At 41.2% G+C, this 25,218-nt stretch overlaps 1 protein-coding gene across 6 annotated transcripts; it reads left to right on the top strand.

Moving 5' to 3' along the window:
• The first annotated feature begins 10 nt into the window (after nucleotides 1-10).
• On the top strand, nucleotides 11-25,143 carry NBR1 (NBR1 autophagy cargo receptor). Of its 6 annotated transcripts, none has more exons than XM_016202140.2 (21): nucleotides 11-389; nucleotides 3,776-3,886; nucleotides 5,910-5,972; nucleotides 6,643-6,661; nucleotides 7,655-7,677; nucleotides 9,756-9,950; nucleotides 10,291-10,365; nucleotides 11,061-11,275; nucleotides 11,781-11,948; nucleotides 12,297-12,506; nucleotides 13,328-13,487; nucleotides 13,579-13,869; nucleotides 14,510-14,659; nucleotides 15,139-15,214; nucleotides 15,724-15,834; nucleotides 16,108-16,272; nucleotides 17,874-18,297; nucleotides 19,076-19,170; nucleotides 20,056-20,113; nucleotides 20,835-20,943; nucleotides 23,242-25,143. In XM_016202140.2, exons 2-21 carry the CDS (start codon nucleotides 3,785-3,787, stop codon nucleotides 23,413-23,415), a joined length of 2,883 nt encoding a protein of 960 aa, XP_016057626.2. In that variant the 5' UTR covers nucleotides 11-389; nucleotides 3,776-3,784; the 3' UTR covers nucleotides 23,416-25,143. The 6 variants fall into 6 exon arrangements, with proteins under 6 accessions (XP_016057626.2, XP_016057625.2, XP_016057630.2 ...); XM_016202139.2 differs by lacking the exon at nucleotides 11-389 and adding an exon at nucleotides 671-763; XM_016202141.2 differs by lacking the exon at nucleotides 11-389 and adding an exon at nucleotides 936-1,032.
• The last annotated feature ends 75 nt before the right edge of the window (nucleotides 25,144-25,218 follow it).

Here is a 25,218-nt window from a genome sequence, read left to right as displayed (position 1 = left end):
CCGAATTGAACGCAAGGTAGTGCCTACACACTCCTAAGAAGAGGTCTCGTTACCTTACGTTTCCGCCGCAATGGAAGTCTCCAGTTTAGGTAAATAAAAGGATTGTAGGCAAAAACCCCTACGATTTCCAGCATGCATTGCGGATCAGAAGACCTTCGCCACAGAGTTCCTTGGAAACTGTAGTCTTATGGAGAGGAGCTTCCGACACTGGAAGCGGGCACGATCCTCAGGGCAGCCCAGTTGATAGAGTGAAGACCTCCACACACTTAGGCACATCAACAGATATGGATTGGAATGTTGTGTTTTCGTATCTTAAGAGCGGAGAATAAGCTAAGGAACCTACAAGTCCTAGGAAAACTACAATTCCCATCCAGCCCCGCGAGTCTCGAGTAAGTAGTCATCTAAGGTCAGTGACCTAAGGGAACGCAGATGGGTGCCGAATTTACCTGGGAAGGGGACCTCGGTTCCAGCCCACGGCTGCGCACTCGTAGTTCCGCCCCTCAGCCCCAGTGTTTGTTATTGTTGTGCGGTTCAGGCAGCTCTTGCCCAGCCCCCGCAAACGCATCCTCGACCAATCAATAGGGTAGGAGTTTTGAGGGACAAGTAGTAAGAGCCAATCATCTTGTTGGAAACTCAGAAACTGGGGACTAGCCCCTGTGTCTATCCGCCATGTTAGATTCACCCCGCAGGGGTAGCAGCAACGCTGGCAGCGAACGGTCCCTGCACTGGTCTCTGGCAGGCGCCCCCCGGGGGCGGGAAGCTGGTAAGGAAGCCGCTGCGATTACCTAGGGATGGGGTCACGTCGCACTGAGAGGGCTTGGGGAAGTTCAGGGGAGGAGTCCTGCAAAGAAGAGGGGCGACTTTTTCCATATCTGGGGGCAGCCGTTCTTTTCACTGACCGGATGGGAGAGCTGTTCGTGTTCTGAGGGGCCGAGGGGGCGGATACCGCCGGTGGGATGGAGATTCGGTGGCTGAGAACTGCCGGCTTCTGCTGATGGAAGGCCGAGACTCACCGGCACAAAGAGGGCCTAGGTAAAGAAAATGAGATCCTTAGGGGGTGATGACACGGTCTTGGGGACATGGAATGCTAGGAGAGGATAACTGGAAGACTTAAGATGAAGTCTGCAAGAAAAAAAAAGATGACACCGTATAGCCCCCTCACCCCCGTCTCCTTTCATTTCAAGAACCTCATAAAGTAGTTTCCTTGCTCAGGGACCTCTGGTATTAGAAAGGTACCGTTTTTCTGTTTTGTCAAACACTCAGCTTTCCAGGTCACACATTTTAACGTCCGGGATATCTTGTACAGGCCTTTGGTGGAGACAGTAGTCAAAGCTCAGGTTCCCAGGCCTGTTTTATTAAAGAGATTTTTGGTATCCTGAAAAAAATCGACGTAGAGGAAAAGCTGACTGTGCTAAGCCAAGGTGAGTCAGTGGCATGAAGTTATAATAATGCCAGTTAATTAAAGTTGAAGGCCTAGGCCCCAGCTTCATGACTTTACTGACTTTAAACCCACAAGGACAGAAGGGTCGACCCATAGCTTTAGTGTTTCCACAAGTTCAAGACTAATGCTCTTGCTAAAAGAATTTTCAACATATAAGCCAAACGGAAACAGGCAGCAGGCAGCTCTTTACGAAGACTTGGACATGATCCAACTCAGCTAGCCTCCCCCACTTCCTGTTTTCTCTCCAGCAGCAGCCCAGCTGGATGAGCTCCAAAGTATCTAAACTAATTTCCAATTGTGAAATTTGAGAAAAAAAGGGGCAAGATTAGTTTCCTCTGGACTCTGAGAAGTGTTGAAGTGTGTTTCTTGGAAGTTGAAAAGTGAGACTCTTTCAGAGTCCCCCACTTTTGGGAGACTGAATCAGTCACTTCATTTCCCTGATTTTTCTTTCCCCCCCCTCAAGATTCTGGGGCACTGACAAGAATTCTTTGCAAGTTTTAAGGACCCCCCCAAATTGCATTCCATATGACTAGATGTCAGCAGGATTGCCAGAAACCGGTGTTATTTTGGTGGTGAACTTAACTCTAGGTGGAGACAAAGAATAAAAAGAAGGGGGTGGGGACGGACCGACAGTAATTGTTTTTGGATTTAAAAAAAAATCCTTGATCCTTAAACCTTCAAGGTCCTTTTTAATGACCTTGTATTGTTTCACAGGATAGTACATTATACTGTGGAAAACAGGACTATTTTAGGTTCTAAAGACTGATTTATCATCATTTTACATTTGAGTAACATTTTCAAAGAATTTGCACACACATTTTTATTTGATCCTTATGATGACATTGTGAGGTGTCAAAGCAGAGATATTAGAACTATTTTACAGATTCAGGAATTGAAGCTCAGAGGTTAAATGACTTGTTCAGTTGTATGGCCAGTAGTGTGCCAGAGTAATGTGTCTAGAACTCAATTCTTTTAACCCTTGTGCTCCCTCCCCTATTATGCTATAAACTTCTGGGACTTAATCTTGTTCATCTATCTCCTGTGCCTGGATCAGAATCTGGCTCTTTGTAGATGCTTATTAAAGATTTGCCAATGAATATGTTTAAAAGCTGACATTTTTCATTACAGCTTATGTTTAGATTTAAACAAACTTTTTTGTTTTTATAAAGTCATAAAAACAAATCTACCTAACAACTCATCAGTAAACAAAATCCTTAAGTAAAAACAGTCCCTGGCCCAATAGATAGCTCAGCAGGTTAGAGCGTCATCCAGATACACCAAGGTTGCTGCTTTGATCGAGTCAGAGCACATACAAGAATCAACCAATGAATGCATAAATAAGTAGAAAAACAAATCTCTATTTCTCTATCTCTCTCTCCCTCCCACTTTCTCCCTCCTCCTTCCTCTCCCCCTTTCCTCTCCTGAGTTGATGTTAATTATGGAAGATAGCTGTTGGGCTCATAGGGGTTCAGTGTATATTAATCTCTTTTTGTATGGATTTAAATTTTCCCATAATAATTTTTTTAAATTAGATTGCTATCGCTCCTTGGCCTTTATGCCAAGATCAAGTGTAAAAATTAAATTGCTGTAGTTTGGTTAAAACATTAGTTGACCACAGTCAATCCACATTGGGGGGATTGAGGATATGCAGGGATATAGTTGAAGTAAGGATAACCTTGAGTTGATCGTTGTTAGAAGTGTTCATTACTTTCCACTTTTATGTATGTATGAAATTCTCCATAAAAGAAAAAAGACTACAAATACAAATTCCCTTATGGTAGAGACCTAATCCAATTTATTTATCTTAATATCTTGCTATTAGCAGATAATAGGTATGTGTTTAGTTAACCAATCATTATGTTTTTATTGATTTTTTTTTTAGAGAGGAGGGGGGAGGGAGAGAGAAACATTGATCAGTTGCTTCCCGCAGCACCCCAGCTGGGGACCGGACCTGAAACCTGGGCTTGTGCCCTGACTGGGAATTGAACCGTGACCTCTGGGTCCACAGATGACGCTCAACCAAATGAGCCACAGCGGCCAGGGATTAACCAATCATTATGAAGTTCCAGAAAATCCTAAAGGATTTTACAAATATTAGATTATTTTTGTGGGCGTGGCCAACATTTACATTCAGCAAACATTTAACCTTGAGATTTGTTTTAAACTGCCCACTAGATTTTTAGTAGCAGAAGAGCAGACATTGTCTTTTCATTCACTACTGTGTCCTCCTCGCCTAGCCCAGCCTATATTAAATCCTCATATTTGTTGAGTATATGTTTATGCAGTTTACACTCTTTCTAATGTTTTTTCTCTCACTCGTCCTCTCAATTCTAGCCCCACAGCATGGAACCACAGGTTACTCTAAATGTGACTTTTAAAAATGAAACTCAAAGCTTTCTGGTTTCCGATCCAGAAAATACAACTTGGGCTGATGTCGAAGCTATGGTGAGCATTAACTTTTGTTTCTCCATCCTTTAAGCATAGATTTTTTTCCCCCAGAGGTAGCTATTTTTAGCAGTGTTGTTTCATAGCTGCAAAAAGTCTGTCATATTTACTATTTCTGAGCCTTTTGGAAAATTATTTTTGACAAGGACTCAGTATTCATATAGGAGATGTGTCCCAATAAGGGAACAAATAAATTTCTTTTGAAGAATTTAGAAAGGAAAGGTAAGGTTATGTTTTTAAGTGAGATAGGACTGAGAAAATCTATTAATTTTAGAAACAGCCTGAGGAATGAATTGGTGTGGGCCCCACCCTAATCAGGCTCCAGAGGAATGTTCTCTTGCCTGAGAGCAAATATATTACTGTGGCTTGTGAACCATTAAGGATATAACTTAACATTTTGCAAGAGCTGATTGATTGCTTTTATTGCTAAGTCAGAGATTATCTCAAAGTTGAGCAGAAAAAATGTATACAGGTGCTTAGACAGCAGCTCATGTATTCCTTTTTTATTCCTTTTTCTCTTTGTTTTTTTGTTAATGCTTTTCCTCCTCTTGGTTTGCCCTTTGTACTCTTGTTTGGTTTGCAGTAGTGAATGTTTTACTTCCTGTATAACTTTATCTAATAAACCCTTTGGTAAAAACCTACTTTTACCTGGTTAGTAAAAACCTCTTAATTGGTTATGTGTTATGGCAACTAAAAAGGAAATGAAATGGTGGAGAAACCACAAATTATGGTCTGATCTAGTCCTCTCTCTTCCATCAGGTAACTTCTTTATACTGTTTAGACATTATACAGATGGTTATCTGGAAAGTTGGATCTTGTTTGTCAAATTATCTGAAAATCAAGCACAGTTCATCTTTTATTCCTAGTAGTTTAATGGGCTGACAGCTTGCCTTTTTTCTTTATTGTAAATGTTAAGTCGTAAAAGTGCAATATGTGCCCATTATAAATAGAAGTAAAGCAAGCCAAACATATATAAAGAAAAAGTTAATATCTCTCCACCCACTGTTCCCATCTCTCTGGGGTAATTATAATTTAACCATCCCTTACTGAAAGATTGTGTATAGTTTTTTTAATTGAGATATGATTGGCATATTTTATTGGTTTCAGGTGTACAATATGCTTCTGTATACATACCACAACAAGTCTAGTTAACATCCATCACCACACATAGTTACAACTTTTTTAACTGGAAGTTTGTACCTTCACCCATTTCACCCACCTTCCACCCTGCCTCCGGCAACCACAGTGTGTTCTCTGTGTGTCTGAGTTCGTTTGTCTATTTTTAAGATTCCACTTGTAAGTGAAATCATAGTTATTTGTCTTTCTCTGTCTGGCTTATTTCACTTAGCATAATGCCCTCAAGGTCAACGGGTTTTTTGGGGGTTTTTTAACCACTATAAAATAAACTATAGGGAATAGCTCTTTGTATATAATTTATGTACTGTTCTTTAGGATAAAGTTTCCCAAAATGAAATTAATGGGTCATAAGACGTGTGATTTTAATTTTAATGAATACTGCGAGATGCTTTGCAAAACAATTATAGTACCTCAGAGAAATATATTACAGTGCACTAAATTTTTGAAAACATTGGATGCTATGGCTTTAATTTTTTTTTTGGCCATTCTGTTGAGATTATATCTCATTGCTTTAATTTACTTTGTTCTGACTACCATTAAAGTTTAACATCTCTTCATATATTTGTTAGGCATATCTGATTTCTTTTCCTGTGAAATTTCTGTACATTTTTGCCCACTTTTATCTGGATTGTTAATCTTGTGGTTAGCAGTTTTGCAGGTGCTCTTTGTGTATTGCAGATATTAACCCTTTGTTACGAGTTGCAAATATTTTTCCCAGTCTGTTGTTTGTCTTTTGACTTTGTTTATGGTGTGTTTTTTAACCATAGGAAATGTTCAGTTTTTATGTTGTGAAATATGCCCATCCTTTCGTTTATGAGGTCCAGGTTTCTGTTACAAACTACGTTTCTGATATCTTGATCATTTAGTGTGTACATTTCATTTGCAGGTAAAAGTTTCGTTTGATCTGAACACTATTCAGATAAAATACCTGGATGAGGAAAATGAAGAGGTAAAGTATAGTATGGTACCCATTGCCAAGTATCCAAAATAGAGATCTTATTACTCAAAACTGATGTGGGGCTCAAAGAGTTCAGAACGCTACTTATCACATTTGTGTAGGGGTTTAAATGTATTTGATAATTGCATGTTCTAAGCTGACTTGTGGCATTTGAGATGAAGTTGAGAAATGGGGAAACAACACTGAAGAAAATTTGAAAGAGAACTTTTAAAACTATGTAGTGATCTTAAGTTTAAATAAGTCACAAATTACCGTTTAGTTTATAATAATAAAAATGACACTGGCCAACCTTTATTGAGTGGTTACTGTGTGTCAGTCTAAAAGCAATACTATGTATTAGGTACTTCATTCACTCTTTACCCATGAGGAAACAGACTTGCCCAAAAGCACAGAAGCTGGGGAGTAGTAAAGGATCATTTCTTTATCCTCCGGCTCTAGAGCCCAGGCTCCTAGCCACTGTTGTGCTGCTGCTTAATGTACCTGAAGTAAAGGGGAACAAAGTAATTAAGCAATAATATTCCTTAATTAGTTACAACTAGTTCGTAGTGCTGGGGAAGCTGACCCCCAACCTGAGATTTAGCATCTGTCCTGTGAGGCTGGTCCTCGTAACCTTAGGTAATGAGAGGTTTATAATTCACGGTTGCATTTTTTTCTTTTACAGGTATCCATCAACAGTCAAGGTGAGTCAGAAGCCTTTATCTGTTCATGGGTGTATGCATTTCCATGTCCATGTAATCTTACTGCAATATTCATCTTCGAGTAGAATTTGGTATACAGTAAATTGACATTGCACTCACTTATCCATGGGCATTAGTTACATAGCAGATTTTTATTTTATAGCACTTTTTGTATATAGGTTGGTACCTTTGGAGCCTAAGGACAGTTGTTGTTTTTTAAATCCTCACCTGAGGATATGTTGTTTTTTTTATTGATTTTTGAGGGGGAGAGAAAAACATCATTTGGTTGCCTCCTATATGAGCCCCAACTGGGGATTGAACCCTCAACATAGGTATGTGCCGTGACCAGAAATTGAACCCACAACCTGTCAGTATACAGAATGACACTCCAATCAACTGAGCCACCCAGCCAAGGCAGCTTTAATGGGAGATTCTCTTATGTTTAAGATGCTCATCTTCTGATAATATGCCTCCCAGCTTAACACATACAGTTTGTTCTCCTGGTGTAGCATTTGTCTTTTACTTGGTATATATATGTTAATGTCAATTTATAAACAGGTGGTATTCTAGAAGCTATGTAAGATGGTAGTTCAGAGGTTAGAGTGCATTTTCCCACAGGAACAATGTTATATTTTAAGGCTAGGTTCCCAGGCTAGCCCCCAAAAGCTTATTTTAACCAGCTGAAATGATAGTATTAACACTATTCATGAACTCCTTCGAGTCTTGAGCATCACTAAGCCTCGTGTAAGGGAACTGAGTGGAGGTTTCGTAACTAGAAGACTTCAGTAGCAAAGAGAGAGACTTAAAGGGAAGAACTAACCTGCAAGTAGTTACTGTTTGCAATGTGATAAGAAGGGAGTTTGTCAGCAAAAAGATAGTAGCTCCTCATGTGTAAGGATTTTGAGCTAAAAATTCTTAACAGTAAGGATTGGCTGTTCTTAATAGAATGTTTTGGGCTGGTGAAGAAATATCACACTGTATTTTTTGTCCTTTTAGGAGAATATGAAGAAGCACTTAAGGTAATGGTTATTGCATCTTATTTTCAAGTAATTTTTAAAATGTTTACTGACTAAAAGTTGAACCTGAATTCCATTAGCCATGGGGAGAAATTAATGAATATACACAGAGCAAAACCTGTTTTTAGGGAAACTGATGAGTGGGACATACCACTCAGCAAAAGGCAGTTCCTAATATAAAGGTTTTTTTCAGTTACCATTCCATCTCTCTGCTGATCTCAGTACCACCGTGCTAGCATTTAAAAATACAAAGAACTCTCCGGAATGGTGCTTTCTTGTTGACACTTTTTATCTTCTTCCTTCACCTTGATCCCCCTATAGAATGTTGCAGTATAATGTGGGAGAATTTAAGGTACAAAGCATCTGGTTACAAACAATCCCTTGGTTGTCGATGAATTAGAGCATTCCTCAAGGTCTCTTCTTTAAAGTTTGACTATCTTTTATGAACTTCTAGTCCAAGACTAGCCTATTTTCTGTAATCACTTTTGGTCTAGAGAGAGAGAGGCAAGATTTTTTCATTGGAAGCTGAATTTGCCCTTTTTGGTTTCTGGTCAGAATTGCTGTTCTGGCCACTTGTTTCAGTAGTTCAGCCAATGTCTTCTTGGTTTTTACTCAGAAATCTTTTACCAGATAGTCTCTTGGTTTTGGATATTTAGGCCCTTCCCTGGATTCTCTTAGTTAAAATAACCCATCTCTGTTAATAATATTTCATGCTTCATAATTTCCCTCTGCCCCAATTTCATGTGGTCTTCCTATTTCCTCTCTGCTTTTAAGCTATTCCAGCATGCTGTCCCCCCATACCCTTCAGTCTTATCCAACTTTTCCTGGCTCTTTTCTTTCCCTATTCTCAGAAGCTATAGTAGTTTCTTCACTAAAAAAGTCTTCTAAGATCTTCAAAACTAATACCTTTCCCACAGTAACTATTATTTTACCTACTGAGTCAGAAATCTTGGACCTCAGTAGCCTACAGTTTATATAAGCCTATCTTGCTTCAGGAAGCAAGACTTTATATATATATATGTATGTGTATATTATGTGTGTGTGTATGCATATAAGTATATATATCTATATGCGTGTATATATATATGACAGTACTATTTAATACTTAAGATTCCATGTTTATATTTAGACACATTTCTTTGAGCAATTTTTTCTTCAGGCTCTACCCACATTTTACTAAAAGCTTCTTGATTTATGATCTAAAATAGGGATTGGCAAACTATACCTAGTAGGCTACATTTTTTTTAATAAAGTTTTATTGGAACACAGTCATGCCCATTCATTATATATTGTTGTGACTGTTTTTGTGCTACAATAGCAGAGTTGAGTTGTGATAGGAACTTTATGTCCTGTAAGCCTAAAATGTTTATTATGTGGCCCTTTAAAAAGCTTGCTGATCCCTGATTTAAATAATATCTTTCAGACTTATTGGCCATGGAATGATGTTTTAAAATGAAATCTTAGCAAGTCTAATGTATAAAATAAATAGAATAGTTTTTGTCACTGAGTGACAAGTTAGGGAAACTAAAACCCCATGGACTTAACTTCTAATCTCTTGGACACTGGAGTACCTTCATGGAACCTCAAATGGCCCTTGCAGTAGAATTGTCAAAATAGTAATTATAAGAAGATGTTCTTCAGAAAGAGGTTGACCACTTAAACATACTTTCCAAAATACTATTCTTAGTGGGAAAGTAAACAATTATGGGACATAGCTTTAAGTTTCTCAAGTTTTGGTAGTCATGGGTGGACTTTTTTGAAAAGTTGAGATTAAAATCCATAAATGAAGACCAGAATAAAAACCAACTAGACAGAAAAGTAGTAACCCAGTTAGTGAAAACATCTCATCTAATAAAGTGCTGCATTAAAAACCTACTTTTGTGTTTTTAATAACAAAACCATTCTTAGTTAACATTCTTTGGCAAAGAAACAGCAGGCTGGCGTAGTATATGCCATTTGACTTAATTAAGCAAACATATTTTCCAGCGTAATTCACCACAGCTCTTCTGAATGTCTTTGAGTTTTCCTTTGGGAAAGGAGAATCTCACAGTATGTTTTTATTTCATAACATGTGCGTTCAGATGGCTGTTAAGCAGGGAAACCAACTGCAGATGCAAGTCCATGAAGGCTACCGTGTGGTTGATGAAGCCCCACCCCCAGTCGTAGCAGAAAGACAGCCAGTTTCCAGGGCAGGGAGGAAGCCACTTGCACATTATTCTTCGCTGATGAGAGTCTTGGGAACCGACATGAGGACCCCAGAGGAACCCGCAGCACAGGTAGGAAGGGAATGGACTCCCTCCCTATACAGTTTTCTTACCTTACACTTCATTCTCTCTGGTGTGTAGGATTTTCTCTTCAGAAAAACTGGGAGTTGTGGTGGCCATGTCTGCCTGACCTTGAAACTGGTTAAGTGGTTCTTCTGGAGAGGGGGCAAGTAGGATGACACAGAGGCTTTTTCCTCTTATACTCCTTCATACTCTTGTCTCTGTTTTTAACCATGTATTTTGTTTGACAAAAAAAAAAAAAGCCCTTCAAAATAATACATTTCAGGAAAATTATTTTAAATAGAAATGAAAAGTAACCTCCAAAATCTTGGATTGTCTTTTCTTGCTGCAGTTTCCACTTGCTCCATCTGATGCAGACCAGCCTCTAGACAAGCCCCCAGACTGGTTTACAAGCTACCTGGAGACAGTGAGTGTCCTCTGTGACTTGGGTTGTAGCAGCAGTATGTGGAATTTGGGAGAAATAGAAAGCCGAACCCAGATGGCTGCTGCCTCTGGTAGCTAATAATTTTCAAACTAGAGTAGTTCCAGTAAAGAAAGCTCTCAACTTTTGCAATAATGTACCAGAAAAAGAGGGCATTTAATTCTAAGGATGTAAGAAAAAGGGACAAATCTCTCTGCTTGAGAAGGAAAAAGTTGGAAATTTACTCACCAAAAGGATTTCTTGGTATTTTTTTTTTTTTAATATATCTTTATTGATTTCAGAGAGAGGAAGGGAGAGAGATAGAAACATCAATGATGAGAGAGTCGTCATTGATCAGCTGCCTCCTGCACGCCCCACACTGGGGATGGAGCCCGCAACCCGGGCACATGCCCTGACCAGGAATCGAATCCTGACCGCCTGGATCCTAGGTTGATGCTCAACCGCTGAGCCACGCCTGGCCAGGCACTCTTGGTGTTTTGTTGTTGTTTTTTTAACTGTTTTAGCTGTAAGAGAAATAGACCTCCTTTTGCTATGTTTCTGTCCATTTGTTCAGTAGATATTAGCTGTTTATTATGTTCTTCTATTATACTGTAGATGGTGAGCTCTATTTGATATCTTCTTGCCTTTTCTCAATATTGGAACTGAGGGGTTCCCCCCCCATCTTCTGCTCTGTGTTACAGTTCAGAGAGCAAGTGGTTAAAGAAACTGTTGAGAAGCTTGAACAGAAATTACATGAGAAGCTTGTCCTCCAGAACCCATCCTTGGGTTCCTGTCCCTCAGAAGTCTCAATGCCTATTTCAGAGGAAACACTGTTTTTGCCAGAAAACCAGTTCAACTGGCATATTTCTTGCAGCAGCTGCCAAAGGAGGATCTTTGGTGTGCGCTACCAGTGCAGGTAAGCAGTAACTTGGGAATAAAAAGCTATTAGTAGACCGTAGAGCAGGCCTTTCTGGCATTCTGGATAGGTAACAGGACATTGGATGTACTCTATCTCTGAGTATCAGATATAGCAGCTCTGAACTGGAAACAAGCTACTCTTCACCCGCAAGAAAAAAATAACTATTTGAATAACTATTCAGATTGTTGTATTCAGATAGACATTTATTTGAATTAATGGAACCAGACAAAATTATGTTCCCTAAAACAAAATTAGATCACCAGAAATTTTCTCCCTGTTGTTCTAAATACTTTCATATCTTGCTTTTTCCCATAGATTGTTCTTTGAAATAGATGTAGGTTAAATGTTATTTTCCTCATTTTATTAATGAGGAAAATTGAGACATGGCTTGATTGGGAGGCATGCTCAGGTTACCACTTAGCTGATAATAGAACAAATATGGAAGTTTGGTCCCATATCTCCCTACCCCAGGTACTTCCCACTGTGCCTTTTCCCCCCATAGCCTATGCCCATCCTATAATATCTGTGAAGATTGTGAATCAGGGCCATATGTCCATGACTCCAACCATGTCCTGCTAAAGTTGCGGAGACCTGTCGTGGGTTCCTCTGAACCGTTCTCTCACTCAAGGTTCTCTACTCCTCGACTTCCTGCTGCTCTGGAACAAGCCAGGTAAACCGTTTATACATGGGACATGTTGTTCTCTGTTTGGCTTCTTGGTTCTGGTGATAGGCTGTGAATCACAAAACTACAAATAGTCTACTAATTTCCTGTTCATTTCTAGTTGATGTGCAGTTTATCCAATTTCTATAAAATGGAAATGAGAACTATAGAAAGAGGTTAAGAAACTAAACTATATACTTGAAGCCTATATACTTTCATTAACCAGTGTCACCCCAATAAATTCAGTTTTAAAAAAAGGAAACTAAACTAAAAGCTGACACTGATGGAAACTACAAGTGGCTCAAAATAGCTTCAAGATTTGTAAGGTTTTTAAGACTATCATTTGTTATCTCACAGGCTTCAGAAACAGGTTGACAAGAACTTTCTTAAAGCAGAAAAGCAAAGGTTGAGAGCTGAGAAGAAACAGCGTAAGGCAGAGGTCAAGGAACTTAAAAAGCAGCTTAAACTCCGCAGGAAGATTCATCTGTGGAATTCCATCCATGGACTCCAGAGCCCCAAGTCTCCTTTGGGCCGACCTGAGAGCCTACTGCAGTCTAACACCCTAATGTAAGCCCAGGGCCAGGGTGGGAGGCAAGACTTGAGGTCCAGCCAACTTCTGTCATAATTATTGGCAGCTCCTAACATATATATATAATATGTTTTTATTTATTTCAGGGAGAGGGAGAGAGAGAGAAACATCAGTGATGAGATGGAGTCATTAATCGGCTGCCTCCTGCACGCCCCCCCACCAGTAATTGAGCCATGACCTCCTGGTTCATAGGTCAGTGCTCAGCCACTGAGTCATGCCAGCCCGGCTGGTCCTAGCATTTTTAAAGAGGGACTGAGTGATTGTCGCTTTCTTCAGAAAGCTAGAAACCAGTCCGGCCGGGCTTGGCTCAGCGGTTGAGCGTCAACCTAGGATCCAGGCGATTGGGGTTTGATTCCCGGTCAGGGCACATGCCCGGTTGCGGGCTCGATCAATGAATGACTCTCTCATCATTGATGTTTCTATCTCTCTCTCTCCCTCTCCTTTCCTCTCTCTGAAATCAATAAAGATATGTTTAAAAAAAAAAGAAAGCTAGAAACCAGTAAGGCTCAGAACTGGTGGTGTGAACTTTGCTGGAGGCAGTCTGGATTTGAAGCAAAAGGAGCAAATATTTTGAGCCTGACTAGTAGTTTTGTTTGTAGACCATTTTAGTTACCCTTCTCGTAACTTTTTAATTCAGGGGTCAGACCTGTTTTCTGTTTGTTAAAAAATGTTATTAGTATTACTTACAAGGCAAATGCATTAATACATCCTCAAGAGCCAGAGTGTAAGCCTGCAGTGTTGGATATTCAGAAGCTATTGCACTCAGCAGCAGTGACTGAGGATCTGAATTTCTGTTCAGGCTCCCTTTGCAGCCCTGTGCCCCAGTTATGCCAACCCTCAGCGCAGCATTCGTGGATGAGAATTTGCCTGATGGGACTCACCTTCAGCCAGGAACCAAGTTTATCAAACACTGGAGGATGAAAAATACAGGAAACGTGAAGTGGAGTGCAGACACAAAGGTATCTCCCTCGGAAGTGCGGGGGTGACGCAACTTGAAGCGATAGAGTGCCCAGCTGACAAGCTCACTTTCTCTTGTCACTCTTATTTCAGCTCAAGTTCATGTGGGGAAACCTAACTATGGCTTCAACAGAAAAGAAGGATGTTTTGGTTCCCTGCCTGAAGGCCGGCCATGTGGGAATTGTGTCTGTGGAGTTCATTGCCCCAGCCTTGGAGGGAACATACACTTCCCACTGGCGTCTTTCTCACAAAGGCCAACAGTTTGGACCTCGGGTCTGGTGCAGTATCATAGTGGATCCTTTCTGCTCCACAGAGAGCTCTGATAACATTGAAAATGGCATGATCAACTCAAGCACAGCTGGTGGTCTCACCTGCCAGCAAGAGGTGAGCGTTGGAAGGGGTGACCGAAACTAAAAGAGCCCACTCACAGCTGGTCATTCTTTCAGAAATCTGGAAAGGCTAGCTTCTCTCCTTGCCTGCAAAACATGGATATGCTTATATTGGGCCTAGTACTTGGGGGCTTTGTTTGTATAGTCTTAGGCTCTGGTGCAGGCACCCCTCACTGCTTTTGTATCTCTTCGAAATGATGCGTTGCCGGCCTCTTTGCTGCACTAGGGAAAGTAGGGCTGTCTGGCTGGCCTGTGGAACTGCTGGACTGATAGCTTTCCTCCTTAACATTCATCCCTCCTTAGTGAGTGTCCCTTGTGTGTGTTCCCTAAATGTTAATGAAGTCTTGCCCTAGTTGTAACTTGGTGCAGTTATTTTAGGAAACTTCTCTGTATTAGTTAGGCACTTTTTTAGAGTGTTTACTGTTTAAATTCAGTTACCCAGTATTAATGTCCTGGTTTTGACTGTTGTTACTATGGTTAACCTATGTTGTCATTATGGGTAGCTAGATGAAGGGGGTAATAAGTGAACTCTGTACTATTTTTGCAACTTTCTATAAGTTAAAATGTGAGGTGCAGTGGTGTTTGCAGTAGTTTTTGAGTTCTGTTGAAGGGCCTAAAATGGTTTTTCTCTATAGGAAGCTTTTCTTCTGGCTAAAGAAGAAATTCAGCTCAGTGAAGCAGCTGAGCAAACAGAAGGAACAGGAACCTGCAGCCCACAGAAGACAAAAAATGTTGCGAGTGAGAGGGAGCTCTACATCCCATCTGTGGACCTTTTAACTGCCCAGGTGGGAGATTGAGCACTTTGAGGGGCAAGGGAGAGAAAGCACTAGGGAAAGAGTTCTTAACTTTTTGAAGAGAAGGTGGTATAGCCATAGATGGTGCCCAGAAAGTTAGAGATATGCCCAGTGATTCAGTTAAATGCATTGGCAAGGTCTATGGAAGCAAGCTTCTAAACTAAATGTTTGCTCTTTAAATTGAGAACTCAGTCTTGCTCTTCACCACAACTTCCCTTTAGTTGCCTCTTCATTTCTGCCTGTTGGTTCTTCTTCACCCCCACTGCATTTTCTCTCCTTCCTGCCATTTGGTTATTTGAACATCTAGTTCCCACTTAACTCTTCTTCCTTGTTTTCATTTGTTGGAGGTGAGGCATGAATTTGAACAGAGTTCAACCTGGGTAATGTGACAGTCAATAGCCTTGCAGGTCCCATGAAGACAAAACGTGGCCCCAATGTGCACTGCCTAACACTGCCTATTTTTTCCCCAGGATCTGCTGTCCTTTGAGCTGTTGGATATAAACATTGTCCAAGAGTTGGAGAGAGTGCCCCACAACACCCCTGTGGGTAAGAATGTCACTCAGTCCATCTTGTTTATTTTATTAACAGGCACAAGGGAACCACAGCCCAGACTCTGGCAGTATTTTATTCTGAATAAATAGATGGCAAGTATTTCTCCCACAGTGTGATATTAAAACTACACCTATGGGTCACTTTTCCTTGTATGTCAGGCAACAATACAAGTTTGTGTAAGGCCTCCCCACCATAAAGGGACCCACATCTCCATTTTTCTCTAGATGTGTGCCCCTTTGTTCCTTTACATCATGGTTCTGTCTTGGACATGGCCTTCCGGACCAGACAACTATTTATGTTCCATCCTGCGTTGATTCATCTGTGAGAGATACTTACATACCTAATAGTTTGGAGAGCTTCTTTCCAATAGGTCTTGAAGCATATGTGGGTTTATTTTAGCCCTATAGGAAGCAAGAAGCTTGTGAGCTGCTGCTTCTGGACACTGACTGTTGATGATGTTATGCTTTTTCTTGGTTGATGGTTCTCCTCTCTTCATTCTCCAGATATGACTCCCTGCATGTCTCCTCTGCCACATGACAGTCCTTTAATAGAGAAGCCAGGCTTGGGGCAGATACAGGAAGAGAGTGAAGGGGCGGGATTTAAAGCACTCTCTGGTAAGGGGTTAAATATTTGTAAAGTATTTGCATCCTCCCCTTTCATACCACACCCTGTTTTTACACATACCAACCCCCCTCCCAGCCCCTACTAACCCTACCTTAGCATGTAAATGGCTTTTCTGTAGCATCTCACATTTTTAAGTCTCTTCACCTTGACATGGCACAGATAGCAGCTATTCCTTGGCATAGTATCAGCATGGGTACATGATGACTGGAGAAAGGTTCTCAACACTTTAAACACCAAGTATAGAAAAGGCTCATGTCTTTCAGATTCCACAGTGTCAGTAAAGAGGAGGGCTGAGAATATTACTTCATTGGAGGAGGCAGAAGATGACCTGAGTGGGACCCAGTTCGTGTGTGAGACTGTAATCCGATCTCTTACCTTGGATGCCGCCCCAGATCACAACCCACCTTGCAGACAGAAGTCCCTGCACAGTGAGTGTCCTGATTCCCCCCCACAGCAGGGTGGTACCTGAATTGTGATTGTCAAACCTGAATAGGTAGGAGTGCTCTTCACAGAGAGTGGAAGCAGGGTGATCTTTGTTAGAATTTGTTTCTTTAAACTCTGCGTACTGTACCTGGCCATTTTAATTAGCTTCAGGAACAAAACAGCCACTATAACTCATTTCTGTACTTTCTCTGGGGCAGAATTACAGCTGCAGGCCACAGAGGAACAGCATTTAGTAGTGCTGCCTAGATTCTGCAGTAAGGAGTCTTCCTGTAAATTGACAGAGCTCCTTAGCAGAGACTCCCATTGGCAGCGGAATTTTCTCCTTTTTCCAAGGAGAGGAGTCAAGGAAATAGTGGGCAGAAGCAGAGGTAGTCAACTAAGTTTCTCAAGGTTAAATTCTGCTATAGTAAATTTCTTTGTAACAGAAATTTCTAAATACCAAATACCATGTAGAACCAATACCATGTATTTCAAGGACTATACAAACATTCAAATTCTAGTGCATCAAAATTATATGGGAAAATCTCATTTTTATTAAAGTGAATTTTGACCTATAACTTCAAATATTAGTAGTTTTACTTTTGTCTAAAATATATGCACACACACATATATTTTCCCACACACATTTGTGTATAAATGCATAACAAAAAAGTCTGGAATGACTTAACATCAAAATGTTCATAGTAGTACCTAGTGTGGTTCAGTTGGTTGGGCATCATTCTGTGCACTAAGAGGTTGCCAGTCTCATTCCTGGTCAAGGCACATGCCTGGGTTGCAGGCTCGAGCCCCAGTATGGGGTGTGCAGGAGGCAGCTGATCAATGTTTTGCTCATATATGGATGTTTCTTTCTCTCTCCCTTCTTCTCTAAAATAAGTTTTTTTTATAATTTTAAAAAAATATATCTTTATTGATTTCAGAGAGAGGAAGAAACATCAATGATGAGAGAGTCATCAATCGGCTGCCTCCTGCACACCCCCAACTGTGGATGGAGCCCTCAGCCCTGCATGTGCCCTGACCAGGAATCGAACCGCGATCTCCTGGGTCCTAGGTTGATGCTCAACCGCTGAGCCACAACCAGCCGGGCAAAACTTTTTTTTAAATGTTCACAGTAGTTATCTCTAGAATTGTAGGTACTTCCCCCCTCATCAATGTTTTATCAATTCCTGCCATGACTACTTACTGCTTTCTAAAGAAGAGGAGGAAAGTAGGCATATAGTCCTGCAATACTCGCCACCTCACATTTTCTTCTCCTGTGGCTGGCCTGCCCATTTTGCTTTGATCCCTATCTCAGTATATTAAACATTCTATGAAGAGGACAAGGGATGGGTCTTAGAGCTGCTCAGAGAAGCCTGGATGTTTCTGCTTATCTAGTTTTTATGAGTTTCAGTTCTGTACAGCTTTGCATAGGCTTCATACTTAGAATATGGCCGTGATATGGTTCTAGCAACAACCTTTCCCTCTGGGTCACCCCTCTCCTCTGGCTTTCATAATTGTAGCTCATGACCCACAAGGCTTTACCTGGTAAAGGTAGGTCCAGAGGCTGCTTTTAGCTTATGCCTTAAAATTGGTTGCTTTCATCCTTCAGTGAAATTTGCTTTGCCTGAAGAGGGACCTCTTGGAGACGAGAGAGAGGAGATGGTCCATATCTCTGAGGAAGAAGCTGTCCTGGAGGAGGAGGAGGAGGATGAGCTTAAAGATGAAGTTCAGAGTCAGTCCTCTGCTTCTTCAGAGGACTACATCATCATCCTGCCTGAGTGCTTCGACACCAGCCGCCCCCTGGGGGACTCCATGTACAGCTCTGCCCTCTCACAGCCAGGCCTGGAGCGAGGGGCTGAAAGCGAGCCTGGAATTGAGGCTGGGCAGGAACCAGCCGAGGCTGGGGAAAGATCCCCTGGAGGGGAGAACCAGCCACAGGGGTACAGCATCAATGACATCCTCATGACCTCACAAACTCTGGACACAGTGCCCCTAACCCCAGAGGTGGTGGGGCCTCCACCACGGCTGCCCAGGTACCATCCACACCCCCCTCAGCTGGGCTGTTCTTCAGAGGTGGAATAAAGAGAGAGGAACCAACTTCATCTCAAAACCTGTTTGTTTGTTTGTTTGTTTGTCAACAGGGGAAGAGACTATTTCCCATACATAGTAAAATCTGAATTTAGATGAATAAAAGTTGTACTTCCCAGTATTTGTGGATTCTGGATTCAAAGAAATATTTGTTTTAGTTTACCTTAACTATCTGGGTATCAGCTGTCTACTTATGTTTTGATCATTGAGAGTCAGTTTTTAAACACAAACATCCCTAGACCTTCCCTCCCTGTTCTATTGACTTGGGCAGACAGCAGAAACCCATTCTCATATTAACCCAACAAAGTATAATTAGGAAGTTTAATCTGTTACGGAAAGAGTATACTATGAAACCAGAGAGAAGTTATTTTAATTCTCTACTGGATTCTATCTGTGTCATTGCTCTCTCATAGGATGGAAAATGGAGCCTGGACTATAATTTAAACCATTTTCCCAGGAAGCTAGACATTTCCCTTTATCACCACCAGTTGATATAGGGGAAGTGACAAGACTGAAGCCAGTCTTTCTAGCTTGACTATGGCTGAAGAGGAAAACCAGAAGGAGAATGAGCCCTTCTCACCTGACCCCTAATTTCAGACATGTGACCTGGATCAGAAATGTGAAGCTTCTGTAGAGAATTTGGACTGCTGTGCTTTGTGTACTGTTTCCCACCATTACCACAGGTGCCTTTCAACTTACTTTCAATATTGTGTCTTTCTGAAGGAGCCCTCCTTGTGCACAGCATCATGGCTCCCCAGGAGTGGATTTACCAGTTACCATACCAGAAGTTTCTTCAGTCCCTGATCAGATCAGAGGAGGTAATGACCAGCCTGAGCTTTATCTCTTTTTCTATGCTCCTTTCTAATGGAAACCAGGTATAAAGAGACACACTGTGATTCTTGGCAGTTTTTAGAAACTTGCCCTTTCACTCTTTCTGTGCTCCTCCCTCATACTCTTTTCTATTCTCTAGCTTAATATTTATTAAATAAACCTCATAGAGGTTGGCATTGTGCTGTAGTAGAAACAACACAGGCTTTGGAGCCCGACCAGTTTAGGTTCCAGCCTCAGCTCCACGTTTCCTCTCTGTGTGACCTTTCAGTGGTTTGGCAGGTTTTTAACACCTGCAGGTCTGTTTCTGTACCTACGAAATAAGGGAAATGGCACCTTGAAGTTGGGAGTAGATCCTCAAAAGTCACTTCTTGCCCGGCCGGGCGTGGCTCAGCGGTTGAGCATCGACCCAGGATCCAGGCGATCAGGGTTCGATTCCCGGTCAGGGCACATGCCCGGGTTGCAGGCTCGATCCCCAGTCGGGGGCATGCAGGAGGCAGCCGATCAATGACTCTCATATCATTGATGTTTCTCTCTCTATCCCTCTCCTTTCCTCTCTATGAAATCAATAAAGATATATTTTTAAAAAACAACAGAAGTCACTTCTCCCTCTTCCTCAAAGTATGAAACCTAAAAGTACTTAAGAACTAATAAGCCAGTATGATAGGATTATAGAATTAATTTTTCTGCTTCAGTAAATAGTTACCTTGCATTGCATTCTGGACCGCTTCTCCTTATCCCCTAAACCACCTGGAAAGTTTCCCAAATATTGAAGAGAGAGGTGGCCACCTGCGTCTATAATAGCCTCGCTGTGCAGTAGGAAACACTAGGTGCTTATGGATGCTGCATCTAACCAACAGCTCTTTTGCTTTTAGAGCCCAGAGGCTCATCAGGACTTGTAAACAGCAGACAGAAGAGCTATGACCACTCAAGGTAACGGGACCTTGTGCAGCCTCTTCTTCAGAAGCAGGTGGATATCCTAGTGTTGCTTCTGCTTAAACAAGCCTGTCGGAGCATGTGCCAGTCCAGAGAGCAGAGAAAGAGAGCCATCATTCCTTCTTGTTCTTATTTCTAGAACTTGTGAGCAACACTGAACAGAGACCTAAGTTGATGTTCAAGAGTTTTCACATTCCACACTAGAAAGGAATGCCCTCAGATGCAACTCACCTTAGTACCAGAGGAGAAGGCAGGAAGGTCAAGCCCACTGTGCATTTTAGTAACTTTTTCTTAGACACACCTGCCTCTCTGCTCCCAATCTCAGAGCATTGTCAAGGTGGGCTCCTCCCTACAGTGTCCATAAAAATCACATTTCCTTTGGGAGGTGTCTCCTCTGTGGTGTTAATTGAGCAGACAGACTTCTAATACCCCAAGGTGCCCTTGACCACATTAATTTTAAGCTGGAACTCTACGCTGGCATGCTCACCAGAGTGGTGTTTTCTGCAGTTCCCATGTCTTGCAGCAGTAGAGCTGGGCCCTACAGCAAACCAAGATTTGTAGCTATAAAATTCATATGAAAACAGTTATATTCTTTTTTACGACTGATTTTTTTTCCTCAAGGAAATCTCATTTGCTTTTAAGGATTAGAGCTTAGATTATCTTGTAGAAAGATAATGGTTTGTGTTTTTTAGGGAGATAATTTAGTTTTCTTCCACAGGCACCACCACCATGGGAGCAGCATTGCTGGGGGACTGGTGAAGGGGGCTTTGTCAGTTGCTGCCTCTGCATACAAGGCCTTATTTGCTGGACCACCAGTCACTGCACAGGTCAGTGCATGTTTTATTTTCCTGAGTCAAATCCAAGTCATCAATGAAAACTGGCATCTGTCTGGGTTGGAGAGTAGCATGACATTGTAGGAAGCATAAGCTTTAGGTTTAGTCTTTGATTAACACACAGTTGCACCACTTTCTAGCTGTATAACTTTGGCCAAGTTTCTTAAGGGAAGAAGGGGAAAACACCTAATGTTTGTTGAGGAACTACTATGTGTGGGGAGCTCTTCCAAGTGCCAGTGCCACCAGGTGAATAAGACCCCAGTCCTGCCCATAGTGGGAAACAAGTGAGGTAAACAGAAATTTATAGTAGAGTGTAAGCTACTTTGTCAGTGTTCTTGACAGATGGAGCACCTCAGCCCAGTGTTGGCCCCTGGGTAGGGCACGGGAAGACTTCCTGGTCGGTGATGCCTGAACTAAGATCTAAAGGGCAGAATAAGTGCCAGGAAAGAAATAGGGAGGGCACTGTAGACAGAGTAGCCAGTAAAAAGATTTGGAAGTATGAGTCTGGAAGGCTGAGAAAAATAAAAGACCTTTGCTATGCAAGCAGGATGCTGTGTTAAGTGGTTTGGAGTTTAACACTAGTGGGAGGAGCTATTGGAGGGTTTTAGGGAAGTAATTAACATGATCAGATTTGTTCATAGTAAGATCACTCTAGTGTGGAAGCTGGTGGAGCTGGGAAATCCATTTGAGAATCCATGTGTAAGTGGTAAAGAAAGGTAGAAGAGAAATAGATAGAAATGGCAGAACTTGGCAACTGATTAAACAACTAGACGTCAAGGATAAATCCCAAGTTTCTGGCTTAAACAATCAATAGTACCATTCATTAAGAGACGATATGCAGGAAGAATATATTTGGGCAGGAGGAGAAGAAAATTGGGTCAGTTAGGGTAGTGCTGAACTCGAGGCACATCCAGGTAAAGTTATCCAGAGTGCAGTTGGGTATGGACATCTGGGTTATGGGAGAGATTTGGCCTGGAGGTAAAGTCATTTGTATACAGGTTATAGAAGGAGATATGATTGGATCAGATTTTTCGGGAAGAATGGGGAAAGCAAGAAGGAGCCTTTAAGGATCATGGAATGGAGGGCCCCTTCAAAGAAGACTGGGAAGTCAGAGGCAAATGCAAGAGTTCTGTACTGGAACTTAACAAAGGAGTTTTAATGAAGAGGACATGGCCAGCAGCATCAGATGCTGCAGAAAAATGTAAACAGGTGGAAAGGACTTCTACAGTACAAAAATGCCTCACTTTAAAAAGCTGTACTACAGAGGGGAAAAGAGACTGAAAGCTAGAATACATAAATCAGAGGGAAACATTTTTAAAGGCGGGCTAGCCAGTAGCAAAAGAGATTAACAGTCAAGATGAGAGAGGATAGTTCATAGAAAAAAGATTTCTGAGGTAATGTTAATGAGATACAAAGAAAAGTACACGTGAAAAGATTAACTTGGCCAGGAGGATGGATAATTTATCCTGAAATAAGAGGGAGGAAGGGAACAGTGGAGTTAGGTGTAGAGGGACATGGCAGAGACTGCGCTCAACATATTTACACACCTTCTCATCTTAATCTTCTCATCCCTACAAAATCGGAAGTATTCTTTAACTCCATTTTCATAAATGAGGGAATTGATACTCCACACAGTAAATAAATGGTAAGAGTCAGGGTATTCTAAGTGTTAGGAGGATTTAAGAAGGTTATGTCCACCACAGAATTTGGCTCAAAGAAGGAGTAAATGAATGTTAGCCCCCTCTTACCTGGATCACTTCTAGTCTTTAAAAAAAAGAAAAAAGGAACCCAGAAGGTCATCTAGGATGTAATTTTCCAAGCAATTTTTTTATCCAGCTCTTTTGCATATATCTGACTAAATTTCCCATACTAGTCATCTCTTGCTTATACTTGTCCCATCCTCAAGATTACCTTTATTTTCGTAGAGCTTTCAGAGTTTGCATCTTTTCCTTCATCTGGCCAAAGAATACTTCCTTCTGAAAGTCCCCTCTGAAGCATTCTCCTCCTAGTTCTAAGGACAATTCATTAGTTGCCAGATTTGGGGTACAAGCCATACCTAATCCCAAAAAGGGCCTTCCCCATTCTTCCCCCTCAGATGCCCTATTAGGATCAGGTGGATAGGAGTGCCATGCCCTTGCATCTACCTAATATTTTTAATAAATAGTATGACAAGATAAACCTGTAAATTATACAGGAAATGGTCTGCTTTTCCTAAACATTTTCTTTCTTTTTAATTTATCTTTATTGTTGAAAGTATTACAGATGTTGTTCTGATTTTTTGACTCTGCACAGCCAATAGTTTCTGAAGATCAGACAGCAGCCCTGATGGCCCATCTCTTTGAAATGGGATTCTGTGACAGGCAGCTGAACCTGAGGCTGCTGAAGAAACACAATTACAACATCCTGCAGGTTGTGACAGAACTTCTTCAGGTCAACAACAACGACTGGTACAGCCACCGCTATTGAGGAGTCACCATATATTAAATAACTTTGCCTGCTGCTCAGAGATGATTTTTACTGTCATTGGGGTGTGGGGCAGAAGCCCTTGCTTATTTTTTAATCTAATGAATATGTATAGAGCCCATCATTGAATTGTCAAGACAATACCAGTATTACAGTATTTTTTGGAGCAAATCAAAGACCAAAACGTAAATTTTTGCTTTAGACATTGACTGAATAGTAGTAAGAGAGCTTTTCAGTTGATTTGGATAAAACTCCTTTCTCCATTTTAGTGCGTTGAAGAGTATAACTTGAACTTCCTATACCATTTTTCTTTTTGCTTGTATTGAAGTTGAGTATTTTTGTTGGTTAATGTGGATGTTTTTATGGGGTTATATGTTAATTGTCAGTTCTTAAAAGAAACCCTGAAAGTTGTTTTCAAGAAGTACTCATAATTTCTCTACCCTACCCCAAGCCTCATAGCAATGTGGTATTAAAATAATACCCAGAGCATGATAGGAATGTTAGTTACTCTTCCTTTCTCAAGGAGAAAGTCATTTCCTGTGAGACTTAACAATTGGCACTGTTTAGCCCACTGATGAATTTAAGAATATCTACTTTCTGGGTCTCTGCACTTCAGTGAAAGGAGAGGGGAGCGTGCTAATTAAACCACCAGCACCTTTTGAGCAGTGTTTATAATAGTAATTTTGCATAGTTTTCTTTTATTTAAGGGGGAAAAAATTAGGTAGTGTAAAATATTTTGCTAATCCTATAGAGGAAGGAAAAAAATTCTTCTGTTAAAGGGAAGGTAAATTTAACAGTTACTTTTTTTCTTATGTCAGGGCAAATCTTATTTGCAGTAGAGTTGGGGTAGGGGATAGAACTGTAAAAAGTGAAAGGCAGGCTCCTGTGTTAATCTCGGCCAGGTTCAGTGGTGGGTAATGAGTGTGCATGAGGCATAGGAAATCCTGATGACTTCTTGGATGTTTGAAATCTATTCAAGGGTACCTAGCCCTAGAGAGTCTAGAACAGAAAGAAGAGTCTGGTTTGCAAAACTTGAATGGAGGCAAACACTGAAAAAGTTTTGGTTTAACTCCAGGATGAGTGGAGAAGAGCTTGCTTCCAGGGGTGCAGGTCCTCACTTTGTTTACAGAAATGGGTCTTGGATACAATTGTTACCAAAAAACACTAAAAGATATATTCATGAAAATGACTTCAAGAAGAATCTCACCCCAGCGCCAAGCTGGGGAAGGATAGTAAAATAGTATTATTTAACCTGGTTGGTGGTGTTTACAGAAGAGTCTTGGATACGATTGATGAAGAAAGACGTTACCAAAAACACTAAAAGATATATTCATGAAAATGATTTCAAGAAGAATCTCACCCCAGCCCAAAGGAAGGAAGGATAATAAAATAGTATTATTTAACCTGGTTGGTGTTTATAATAAATTACTTTAACATAATGATGATGTTTATTTACAGTATAACTGTCGGATGCTAATTAATAAGCCAGGAGTCAGATTGCAGGCCAACCAGGCTGTTCATTATTTAAAACGTTTTTGTCGGGGCTTCTGGGTAGAGGCTGAGCGGCAGAGTGTGTGTAACTAATTGGGTTGATGTGCGGGCGGCACCTGTCTTGATCATCTGAGTCGTATTTTAGGGGTCCAGGAGGGCTTTCGGGTCCGGTCGTCCGCCCATTGTACTTGTACATAACTGCTGAAGAAATGGTGAAATAAAGGTTCTTTGAAAGTCCTACCTGGATTTGCTGGTCCTTGTAGAAGCCGCGTCGTGGCCCCGAGTGACCCTTGACGAGCGGAGAGCGTCTCTGGC

The sequence above is a fragment of the Miniopterus natalensis genome, chromosome 17 (genome assembly GCF_054644295.1).
Source record: "Miniopterus natalensis isolate mMinNat1 chromosome 17, mMinNat1.hap1, whole genome shotgun sequence".
In the NCBI taxonomy this organism is placed as follows: Eukaryota; Metazoa; Chordata; class Mammalia; order Chiroptera; family Miniopteridae; genus Miniopterus; species Miniopterus natalensis.
The sequence above is the reverse complement of the archived record's forward strand: the minus strand, read 5'-3'. Positions and strand labels throughout refer to the sequence as shown.

What these genes read in the sequence shown, in the direction of transcription:
- NBR1 (XM_016202140.2), top strand. Translation starts at nt 3,785, where the DNA reads ATGGAACCACAGGTTACTCTAAATGTGACTTTTAAAAATGAAACTCAA. An exon ending in GGGATTTAAAGCACTCTCTG is followed by an intron (nt 15,835 to 16,107) that starts GTAAGGGGTTAA and finishes CATGTCTTTCAG; the next exon opens with ATTCCACAGTGTCAGTAAAG. An exon ending in CCTCCACCACGGCTGCCCAG is followed by an intron (nt 18,298 to 19,075) that starts GTACCATCCACA and finishes GTCTTTCTGAAG; the next exon opens with GAGCCCTCCTTGTGCACAGC.